The following is a 12,302-nucleotide window of genomic DNA, read 5'->3' as shown; positions in this document are numbered from 1 at the left end:
AGGATCTCACCATGAAGTGTAATGAAGAGGAAAAATCTCTCAGCTCTGAGGCTTTTTCCAGAGTTTCATTGACCAACCTACGTAGGTCTGCAGTCCCGGATCTTTCTTCAGACCTTGGCATGAACATTTTTAAGAAGGTGAGTAGAACCATTTATGTTCTTTGCATTTTGGTGATAAAAAAAAAAATACACAGTGGAGCATGAGGTGCTTCTGATCATGCTGCAGAGTGGGGTGGGATGGGGAAGGACTTCAGAACAGAGGTCCACTCCCAATTATAGCACTGGCTGGCAGCATGACCTTGGGCAGCATGACCTTGGGCAAGTCCCTCCTGTGCATGAGTACTTCCCATTCTACATGTCATGTGGGGTTGTTACAGAATTCAATCCTGATGATGTGTGTAAAGTGCTTTTAGTCGTGTGGTTATGGACAAGGTTGTAGTAGCAGTAATGGTAACTGACATTTGTATGGCTCATTCTCATTTTACCTAGCACTTTATATAAATAATTCTCATTTAATCCAATGAGATTTTTTCCCCCTAAGGTCTGTTTTGTTGTTTTCTTTTTAATTTATTTATTATTTATTTATTTATTTTTGGCTATGTTGGGTCTTTGTTGCTGCGCGCGGGCTTTCTCTAGTCGTGGTGAGCGGGGGCTACTCTTCGTGGCAGTGAGCAGGCTTCTCATTGTGGTGGCTTCTCTTGTTGTGGAGCACGGGCTCTAGGCGCACGGGCTTCAGTAGTTGTGGCACACAGGCTCAGTAGTTGTGGCTCACGGGCTCTAGAGTGCAGGCTCAGTAGTTGAGGTGCACGGGCTTAGTTGCTCCGCAGCATGTGGGATCTTCCCGGACCAGGGCTCGAACCCGTGTCCCCTGCATTGGCAGGCAGATTCTTAAGCACTGTACCACCAGGGAAGTCCTCCAATGAGATTTTTATTCTCCACAATGTACACCTAAGAAACTGGGTCTTACTGCAGTTCTTAAAGTGTTGGGATCATCATGGAACATTTATTCTTGAAATCATCTCTGTTTTAAAGGCAATGGACAAACCAAGTTTTGTTGATGAAGTAGTAAATCCTTATAACTGATCCCTAGGTTTATGACCATCACTTCTCTTTGTGAATGACAGTGTAGGTTTCTATTCAATAAACATTTATTGAACATCCATAAGAAGCTAGAACCCTAAAGGTGGGAAATTAAAGGTGGAGTCTTTGTGCAAATAAACTGACTTGGGAGTCAGTTGACTGGGGTTCAAATTCCAACCCTACCACTTTCTACCTATGCGATACTGGCAAAATGATATTGGTTTCTTCATCTATAAATGGGTACATAATATACTTACCTCAAAAGGTTATGAGGATTGAGATAATGCATGTAAAGTCTTTATTGTGCCTGGTACTCAGCAAGTACTCAATAAATGTTAATTATTATTCTCAAAAAAAATATGAAATGAAATGAGACTTTATGTAGTTTTTGAAAGGTTGAGTCCAAACTCAAAACTAGGTCTTCTAACTAAGTAATTCATGCTCTTATGAATCCACACTTCACCTCTCTATTTTATAAGTGAATGGAGCTAATCAAATAGAAAATAATACATGTAGAATAATATATGTGATGGCTTATTTTTCTCTTTTGCAAAATGACTGGTTTATGTCAATGAATAACACAGAATTAACAACCTATCTATGAACTCAGAGTGTTGCCACACAAGCAGTGCTCTGCCTTCATTGATGATGTAGTAATAAGCAATGGCTGTAGTTTTTCTAAAAATGTCAATCAGTGGGGGCAAAAGAGGTTTTCCATACTGGCTGCACATGAGAATCTGCAGAACTTAAAAAAATTCAAGTGCCCAGGCCTGACCCCACACCTATTAAGTCACAATTGCTGAAGGTTAGGCCCAGACGTCGATATATTTTAAAAGATTTCCAAGCAATAAACTCTTAGTTATACTGGACCTTGAACTTATTTGACTGGTAGGAGTAATAGAGTTGCCTCTCCTTATGGGCAGAGGCGCACATATGAAGTTGTTTGGTTGAAACAATGTATCTCAGTCTGGAGAAATGGAACAGAAAAAGACTGGCTGATCCAAGTGATGGCTCAGGGATCCTATACTCTAATCCAGGGCTTCTCAAGTTTTACCAAGCATCAGAATCACCTACAGGGCTTATGAAAACACATTGCTGGTTTCCCCTTTTTGGTCTCTGATCCGGTATGTCTGGGGTTGAACCTGAAAATCTGCATTTCTGACAGTTTCCCAGACACTGATGCTGCTGGTCTAGGAACTACACTTTGAGAAGCACTCCTCAAACCCAACCCAGCAAAAGAAAAAAAAACCCAGGAAATACATTATCTTTTCCTTAGTTTCTTTCACTCTTTTGACACATTGTAGAAATTTCTTCCATCTCTATTGGATGCCATTCAGTGACTTTCCAGGTCTCCTTTTCCTGTATTTTACCCCAGGTCATGGAGCCCTTTGGGAAGCAAACTGTAACCTTGCCTTTGCCCTGTGCCTGACCCTTCATATCTCATTTCTGTAGTTCAAGAGCCGCAAAGAAGACAGAGAGAGAAAAGGTTCCATCCCATTCCACCACGCGGGGAAGAGGCGGCCTCGGAGAATGGGAGTGCCATTCCTGCTGCACGAGGACCACCTGGATGTGTCCCCCACCTGCAGCGCATTCTCCTTCGGAAGTTTCTCCGGGCTTGGAGAAGACAGGCGAGGCATGGAAAAAGGAAGCTGGCAAACCACCATTTTAGGTGACCACAAAGACCTTCCAAAGTAGGGCAGAGCTTCAGTGACCTGTTTAGAAATCTGGATCTAGGGCTCCCAGGGAAATGTGGATCTTTCTTGAACAGTTTAGTCAAGGAATTTGGGCCCAAATACAGGCTCCCCAGGACCAAAATAATGCTGTGTCTTCATAGCCAAAGAAATGCAGATAATTGAATTATGCAGCAATCCTGTTTAATTAGACAGGTCATAGCCCTATTTCTTAGATCATTCTATAGTTCAATGATTTTATTTTATTGAAGTATAGTTGATATACAATATTGTGTTTCTTCTGTACAGCAAAGTGACTCAGATATATATAGATATATAGATATTCTTTTTCATATTCTTTTCCATTACGATTTGTCACAGGATATTGACTGTAGTTTCCTGTGCTGTACAGTAGGATGTTCTTTATCCATCCTATATATAATAGTTTGCCTCTGCTCATCCCCAATTCCCATTCCTTCTCTCCCCTCCTCCACCCCCTCCACCTTGGCAACCGCAAGTTTTCTATATTAGATCATTCTTGATGTGGACACATGGCCTTAGAGGGTTCTGTGCATTAACTTTCATTGTGAATCCAAAGACAGACTTCCCTTTAACTCAGATATTAAAATAGGAAGATGTAACGAAAAGAAAAAGGAGCTTTTTTTTTTTTTATCTTTCTGGATGTCATATTACGAAGCCCAGCTTAAAAGCAAGAGCTGACAGCTAGCGGGGGCCGAACAGATGGTTTCTGACATTTGGCTTAGATTGGGGCTGACCTTATCACAGGCAGCGTCATCAATCATCTCGACCCTGAATGTTCCCAAGGCAGGCTAGTCGGCTGTGCCTCACATACTGCCTAATATCCCCTCACTATCACTGCTGTCCTTTGGACAGACAGAATCTTGGCAGAGAATCTTTCAGATTTTCAAACCCTCTTGTGGTGCTCTTGTCCATCTCAGGGAAATTTACCCGGCGGGGCAGCTCGGACGCGGCCACTGAGATGGAGAGCCTGAGCGGCAGGCACTCCCACTCTCATCACACGTTGGTGGGCGACCTGCCGGACCACTCCAACAGCCATGGGGAAAACACCGTCAAGGAAGGTGGGTTGGAGGCGGCCGCTGCAGGTGGGCGTCCAGGTTCCGTTTCCTGTTTTTATTCCATGTTCCATTTTCATTGTAATCTGGCTCCGTGTGCTTTTTTGAAAAATTGCATTCGTGTATTATATTGCTTGATAATTTACTTGTGAGCCATTCTTAAAATTTCCTCAGTAGCAAGAGCTATTGGATAGCACACTATGAACACCATGCCTCTCAGGGAAAGCAAGGGCAAGCCATTCATGGTTGTTTTCAAAAGAGCATAGACCTACAGAGCTTGGAGAAACTTGAGGGCATCTGTGATGTCCCTCTGAAGGGCTTGTCCACTTTCTGTGGGAGGAAAGTCCCTGCCTTCCAAGACCACCTATTCCCTTTCCAGACAGCCGCTATTTTGTGCTTTCTGTGGAGCAAATGTGTGTCTCTGGATGGGATCCAAGATGGGGGTTTCTTATTCTGTGCTCTTAACCTATGAGCATAAATTTAGTCCCTCTTTTCCCTGGGCTGTACTTCAAGTATTTGATGACATCTGTTAGTTACCACCACAAATCTATGTTCCATTATTCTTAAGCAAAGGTGAAAAAGAATATTTCTTGTTTGCTGTTACCTAAATATACTAGATAAAACCAAATATTTTAACAGCTATTTACTTGTGGGGAATACTTCAACCAAACTAGTTTAACTATACCAATAGGGTCTGTCATCTAACAGTGAGTAAAATGCACCTGTTAGACAAAAAATTCTAGCCTGGGTCTCAAGGAAGCCAGTTAAGAATTCACATTTTCTATAGCCTTCATTGTTTATCAGATATTACATGACTTAACATCATGGGAGTTGAGAATAGCTTTGAGACTATTAGTCAAATATCTGCTAATGCTGTGATCGTGGTCATGATTTAAATAGTAGTATAACTGTCTAACATGATGTTGTAGGTTAATACGGGGAAAACTAAGACATTGCTTTCCTTTTTTTAGTGCGATCCCAGATCTCCACTATCACAGTTGCAACCTTCAATACCACATTGGCGTCATTTAACGTAGGCTATGCAGACTTTTTCAGTGAGCATATGAGGAAGCTCTGCAACCAGGTGCCTATACCTGAGATGCCACATGAACCCCTGGCATGTGCAAACCTGCCTCGAAGCCTCACAGACTCCTGCATAAACTACAGCTACTTGGAAGACACAGAACATATTGATGGGACCAATAACTTTGTCCACAAGAATGGCATGCTTGATCTTTCTGTAAGGAGCAAGAATTTTTCTTACTGAAGCTTGAAAGATATTGAATCTTTGGCCCAGTTTTGACAATGTTGAATAAAATGTGCATATAAATTCTTAGAAATGTTGAGCCTTTAAACGAAAAATCTACCCTTTAAAAAAAATATTTATTTATTTGGTTGTGCTGGGTCTTAGTTGTGGCAGGCAGGCTCCTTAGTTGCGGCTCGCCAGCTCCTTAGTTGAGGCACATGGCCTCCTTAGTTTTGGCATACACGTGGGATCTAGTTCCCTGACTAGTATCGAACACCGGCCCCCTGCATTGGGAGTGTGGAGTCTTAACCACTGTGCCACAAGGGAAGTCCCTGAAAAAGCTACCCTTTTTAAAAAAATTTCACAAGTGTATCACCCATCTTAGATGCACCTTTTCTTTTCTTTTTTTCTTAAGCATTACATTAGATTTGATCTGATCTCAGGATAATTTTATAATCGAAAAACATTAATGAATCCTGAATACACGCAGTAAATGTGTGTGTGCGTGCACGCACGCGCGCACACCAAGTCCTTCTTTCCTAGAATGGAAATAAAAAATTCTCAGTTTGTTTCCTTTTGTTATATAAGCAGCATGACTATAAACCACCCATAGAGCAGGAGAAAATGAACAGAAGTCCATTAAAACATTTAAACCTGCATTCTCAAGAATGCCTGTCTTAATTATGGTTATTAGCAAATGAAAGGGTTGTTATATTTTACAAATATATGTCACACAATTTTTTAATTTCACATTAGGGAACCTGTGTCAGCAAATAATTTAAAATTTTAAAATCAATATAAGGACATAATTTAAACATGCAAATATTTTGCTTTTAAAATTGAATGTAGATAATGATACAATTGCGAATGTGCAAATGTTCTTCTATTATGTGCATAAGGAAACCATTTCCCTTCACCCATTATTGGTAGAAAGCATTATTGGCAGGGAATTAAAACACTTTGATTTTAAAAATCAGTTGAACAAGTTTCCATTTGGGCAAATAATTACTCTCCCATTAATTCATTATGTTTTGCTATCTCCATTAACTGTCTATATTATGGCAAGTCTTAGAGTCCTTAAGTGATATAACACACTTATACATTTTTAATTCCTTGGGTGATTTGTACTCTATATTAAGCACATACACAAGGTCCCGATGCAGCTTAATAAGATCATCTGAAAATTACCTGAATTATTTATCCTTAAGTGCATAGAACAGCCTAAAGGAAATGTATTAAATGGAATAACCAAATCTATTTAGGAAGAGGTAATTCAAGTAACTTAATCACTCTCAGTTTACTTTTGTCTTCCCCCAGGTGGTTCTGAAGGCTGTTTATCTTGTCCTTAACCATGACATCAGTTCTCGCATCTGCGATGTGGCACTGAACATCGTGGAATGCTTGCTTCAACTTGGTGTGGTGCCCTGTGTAGAAAAGAACAGAAAGAAGAGTGAAAACAAGGAGAATGTGACTGTGGAAAAAAGACCAAGTGAGGGAACGTTCCAGTTCAAAGGAGTATCTGGAAGTTCCACCTCTGGATTTGGGGGCCCTTCAGTTAGTGGAGCTGGAGATGGAGGAGGAGAAGAAGGAAGAGGTGGTAATGGAGGAGGTGGAGGAGGTGACGGAGGTGGAGGTGGAGGAGGCCCCCATGAGAAGAATGATAAGAACCAAGAGAAGGTATGACTGGACCACATTTTGTGTCCTCTTGAAATGTTGTTCCTGATTTCTTTCCAATTCTTTCTTGCCAGCAATTTATTGACTCAGAATAGCAGCTAGTCACTACAGCATGAAAGTGGTGAGTCTAGAAATCTCTTCATTAGGTTCTCGGCAGGTATTAGTAAAAACAGTTACGTGAAATTGTATCCTACATTCAAAAGCCATTGCCATCCAAGCAGTGTTAGAACGAATTCCCTGGTCATGTTAATTCTGCAAGAGAATATCTCAGATACACTACATTGCCATAATTCTCAGTCTGCCAACAACAGTCCCTCTCTCAAAACTTTCAGGGTCTGACCTAATGGAGTGGCATTCTAGTCTTCTTAGGCGGTCAAAACAAAATGCAATAGATTGGGTGACTTAAACTACAGAAATTTATTTCTCACAGTTCTGGACGCTGAGAAGTCCAAGATCAAGGTGCCAGCAAGGTAGATTTCATTCTGAAGCATCTTCTCTTGGCTTGTAGGTGGCTGCCATTTTGCTATGTGCTCCCATGACATCTTTTTTCTATGTGCATGCAGAGAAAGAGAGAGCAAGCTCTCCAGTGTCTCTTCTTATAAGGGCACTAATCCTATTGTACCAGGACTCCACTCTCATGACCTCATTTAACCCTAAAATTTACTTCCCAAAGGCTACATCTCCAAATGCCATCACCCTGGGGGGTTAGGGCTTCAACATATGAATTTGGGGGAGATGCAAACATTTAGTCCATCATAAGCAGTATAATTTTCCTGAAAAAAGTTAAATAAAGTTCTTTCTCTTGATTTAAGGAACACATTTTTAGGTAGCCTGCTTCAATCACAGGTAAAGGGAAAGAAAGGGAAAATTTTTGTTTAGTTAGTTGCTTTGCTGGTGTTGGTTTGGAAGACTAGCCTTGGTTCTCTTATGTATCAGTGTGTCACTTCCAGCTGTCTTTAGCTTTCTTATTACTGATTGTTCCTGAATTTAATTCCCTTTGACTTGACAACACCTGATTTATGATCTCAGTGCTTAAAGTCATTAATTAGTTTTCTCTTTTAATTTGAATTTTAAATAAGAACTACTACAGCTTAAACCCATATAATTTATGCTGATTTCAATTTGGGGTTTTAGTTGGAAAATGCTATTAAGGAATTGAAATCAACAAGAGATTTGAATCTCTAACAGGTGACAATCTACACATCAGGCCAAGTGTTTAGAAGTACAAGATTTCACTGTACAGAGTTCTACCACCAACATATTATCTAGAATATAAATTGTTATTTTCTTGTAGGCTATCAGGTTTTTACATTTGAATAAGTGTTTCAGTGCTCTTTCCTCTTTTATATTTTTTTCTCCATCTCTTTCCAGTCCTACCCGATGCATGTTTAATGTGCATTTAATCATCTCTGTTTCTTCCCTGATTGTCTACTCTTATTTTTCCCAATATTTGTGGACTCTGATCTAATTATTTCTGCCCCAATATTCTTAGGTTCCTGAACCTAAGCTTTTCTTTAGGATTTCTTCTCCTGCCTCAATCATGTATATGTTTTCCGATTCTAATAGAATCTTCTGGTACTTAAGGTCCCCAACTTCTTACTTTCCCAAACATCACTGAAGACAATCCAAGGATCCTCAGATCTCACTGTAGATGAAAATTATCTAAATGATGATATAGATCACAAGGGATTTGATATTGAATGCTAAGATCTAAGGAATTATTCAATCAACAGTTATGTAGGAATTAGCAAACAAATACAAGTTATAAGGACCAAATTTATAAACACAGCAAACAGTGAGATTCTTAAATTTTCAATTTTTTTACCTGTCAATTTAGGTGGCCACTCAAAGAGAGAATAGTGCTATGTTATTATGTCATAATATTCAGGGGAAAATAGAAAAAAATTAAAGTTGTGAAATTTTGATAAGCTCTTATCAGTAAAGCTTAGATATTCCCTAAATTGATGAGGACTTTGTTATGTTTATGAGGATCTCTGAAGTTCATTATTAGAATTTTGTTTCTGTTTTGTTTTTGTTTTTAGTTCAAAAATTTCACCCAAGTAGTGGGGATTTCTTTTGGTTTTGTTTTTTTAATATTTATTTGGTTGCACCAGGTCTTAGTTGTGGCAAGCATGCTCCTTAGTTGCAGCTCCCGGGCTCCTTAGTTGCGGCACATGGACTCCTTAGTTGTGGCATACAAACTCTTAGTTGTGGCATGCATGTGGAATCTAGTTCCCCAACCAGGGATCGAACCCAAGCCCCCTTCATTGGGAGTACGGAGTCTTATCCACGGCGCTACCAGGGAAGTCCCCAAAGTAGTGTTTTCATCTACTTTCATATTAAAGAACTGCAAGTCTCTTACCTATTTAAAATCTAGCTATCATACTAGAAACTTGATAATATAAATGCTACTTGATAATATAAATGCTACTTGATAATATAAATGCTACTTTAACCAAATCAGGATGGGATTTTACGGAGTCAGATAATGTGTTCTCCAAAACAGCCACCAAAGATACAAATGTTTTTTAGTCAGTTCTAAAGAATAATATTCTTTGTAATACAGAGAATTTATAAAATCATACCTGACCGTAGGTCAGATGCGTTGTACTTGGGAGTCACACAGGTCTGTTCTGCCTCTATCCCATCTGTTATTTTCAGTGGAATCAGGAGGTTTATCTAATTTTGCAACCTAGTAATGCCAGGAGCATGCGGGAATTGATTAATTCAGAAAGGAAGATCTAATTTCTATTTCTATATTTGCCACTAACTGGTACTGAGAGCTTGAAATGTTATTTAATATCTGTCCTGATTTCTGCCTGTAGCTGGATACAACTTTCTGAATGTCTTCTGCTAGAGGAGCCAAAATCGCAAGGACATCTGAAGGTCCAAAGAAATACAAATAGATATTTACAAAAAGCTTTTGGAGCTAGGAATTTGCTTTAAAGGAACATATGATATCAATAGTTTTTAAATGTATGTAAGTCAATCTTCCAAATCAGCCGTTACCCAGGGTGACCTTTGGCTGTGCAGGCTGTGTACTCCACAAGGGCTCTCGCCTAAGGAGTCCAGACAGGACTGAAATCCAGTCTGAGCTCTGCTCACCAAGCTGTTTACCCAAGGGCTGCATCTACCGAGAGGATTCACCTTTTTCTAGTTCATCCACCGAGAGGAGTGCCTTTTCTAATTTGCGCAATGGTGTCCCCAGTAGATAGCAGTGCCCCACACCTAGAAATAATAATTAACACTGGTTTTGCTATTATTACATGCCTTCCATGTTTTACCTCACAAACTGTGAAATACATATTTTTATGATTCTTATTTTGTAGGGCACAGAGTGGTTAAGTAGCTTGCCCAAGGTTATGGAGCTAAGATTTGAATTTAAAACATTTCTGAATTTGGTATGTATGTATGTACGCATGTATAAATAAATAAATGTATGTATCTGTGTGTGTGTACGTTTGAGTCTTCCATTTACAAGCATCTGAGCTGTAGAGTTCGCAAGAAACAGACTCAGACAAGGAGATATGCACACAGGAGGTTTCCTGGGGTGTCTGCTCAGGATCAACGTCTGTGGGGTGTAAAAGAAGCAGGATGGGGGCAGAGAGAGAAGTTGAATTGCAGTGTAGTTGTAACAGAGACTTCAGCCCATCACACAGGGAGCTCCAGAGATGGGATGGCTCTTCAAGGTAATCCCCGGGTGAAGTAAGGGAGCCCGCTTTATTCCACACACCTCCCCACACACACTCTTTATGCTTTTGACCAGCCATTGGAGGCAGACTGCTTCCAGGAGGAGAGCATAACCTGGATCAAGGCAGGTCTCTTTAGCTAAGGGCAATGCCTGGAGAGGGACTCACCTGAGAGCTATCATCCATCAATACTCCCAGCGGCTCAGAGAATGAATGTTCAGTTCTGAAGGGGGCATCTCTGGAGTCCAGCACCACATCCAGTACATGAGCATTTGGTTAGAAAAAAAAGGACCAATTATATAACATTAGGGGAGCAGAGAGCCTACCCCATCACATAATGAACAGCACATGATGTCTAGATAACCCCCATCCCTTTCACACCCTCCCTGCTTTTGAGTATACTTTCTATGTGGATGGCCCCAAAGTTTATGTATCAACCTGAGCATATGAAGATGGAAAAGGCCTTCGCAATTTACAGAGCAATTCTTATTCATTATTTCATTTGTTTGGCACAGTAAGCTGATGAAGTAGGAAGGGAAGCTATCAGGAGCCTCGATTCACAGGTGAGAAAACTAAAGCACAGAGAGATTAGTTCATTTACCTACCGTCATACGCAATTAAGGAACGGGAGCGGGACTCTCAGGTCCGCAGTGGCTGTGCTGACAGCAGAAAGTAGCTAGAAGGACTGAGGAATGTTGGAGCTTCCTGAAGGTAATGGCACTCCCACGCTGGGATCTGCATCATTCCTTAGCAACAGTTTCCTTATGCTTCTTTGGAAATAATTCAAGAAAGTTCATTTTTCTGGAAGCTATGTTCTTCACCAAGAGCAAGGATTAAATGAGTCAAGAGAGAGGATGATAACACTTCTCACAGTTCACTTCGGGAGGGCTTCCGATTTAGCCTCAAAGAACCATGCTGAATATTTACAGTTTTTTTTACATATTCTCTCTTTGCTTGTGCATGAATATTACAATATAACGAAAGTATAAAATTAGAAAAGTCCTTTGAAAATGTCAGAAATTGCCACATGATTTCACAGTTTCAGACTTTGATCAGTTCCAGAAATTTAGCAATAATCCTTGCTTCGTGATATTAACAGAAGCTGCTGATGAGGGTACCTTCTGGAAAATCTACTTGCTTTCATCACTGATAGTCCACACTGTCTCTCTCTAGACAGTTATTCTGATAGTCTAATGAGGATACGAAAGCATGTCTTCTAATAAAGAGGTCTGCATTCATATCCTGTAGCACTAGAGGGTGTTCAAAATGCATAAACATTTTCTTTCTCGTAAGTCCGTTCTAGAGTTTTGAAAAGTTAGCTTGCCTGTTGAGCCCTTGACAATTCTGTTTCCCAAATTGCAGGGGCTTGCTGCAAAACATAGAAACTTGGTTTAATAATAAAATAGAGTCTTAGCACCAAAAGAATCCTAGTGACTAAATGAACCGAATCGTCTTTCTTTTTCGTTCATGGGTACTAGGATGAAAGTACGCCTGTCAGCAACCATAGGCTTGCTCTAACCATGCTCATCAAAATAGTGAAGTCTCTGGGATGTGCCTATGGTTGCGGAGAAGGACACCGAGGGCTCTCTGGGGATCGTCTGAGACACCAGGTATTCCGGGAGAATGTAAGAGAACTAAAGTAGATTCCATTTCCTCTTCTTCTTCCCTCCCTCCAAATTAGGCATGAGTCCTTTGACAATGAGGGTCAGTGTTCCCTGAAGAATACTGTATTTTGTAAGGGTAATTAATGCTGTCTTAAGGTGGGAGGATTCCCACAAGATATCTCAAAGACATCTAAAACCCAGGCTTAGGAAAGTTTAATTGGGAAAACCACTTCTGCCTCCTGCCTG

At 40.3% G+C, this 12,302-nt stretch overlaps 1 protein-coding gene across 3 annotated transcripts in view; it reads left to right on the top strand.

Annotated features, from left to right (window-relative positions):
* UNC80 (unc-80 homolog, NALCN channel complex subunit) overlaps window positions 1–12,302 on the top strand; it is a 238,834-nt gene that overhangs the window by 40,161 nt on the left and 186,371 nt on the right. For 2 of the 3 annotated variants that reach the window (XM_033860390.1, XM_019938888.3), the window contains exons 9-14: window positions 3–137; window positions 2,532–2,748; window positions 3,709–3,849; window positions 4,815–5,083; window positions 6,407–6,766; window positions 11,931–12,077. In XM_033860390.1, the coding sequence (XP_033716281.1) occupies window positions 3–137; window positions 2,532–2,748; window positions 3,709–3,849; window positions 4,815–5,083; window positions 6,407–6,766; window positions 11,931–12,077 (1,269 nt within the window). The remainder of the gene's footprint in view (window positions 1–2; window positions 138–2,531; window positions 2,749–3,708; window positions 3,850–4,814; window positions 5,084–6,406; window positions 6,767–11,930; window positions 12,078–12,302) is intronic. The other variant, XM_019938890.2, reaches the window with a different exon arrangement.

This window comes from Tursiops truncatus, chromosome 7, assembly GCF_011762595.2.
Source record: "Tursiops truncatus isolate mTurTru1 chromosome 7, mTurTru1.mat.Y, whole genome shotgun sequence".
Taxonomy (NCBI): Eukaryota; Metazoa; Chordata; class Mammalia; order Artiodactyla; family Delphinidae; genus Tursiops; species Tursiops truncatus.
This window is presented reverse-complemented; position numbering and strand designations above follow the sequence as displayed.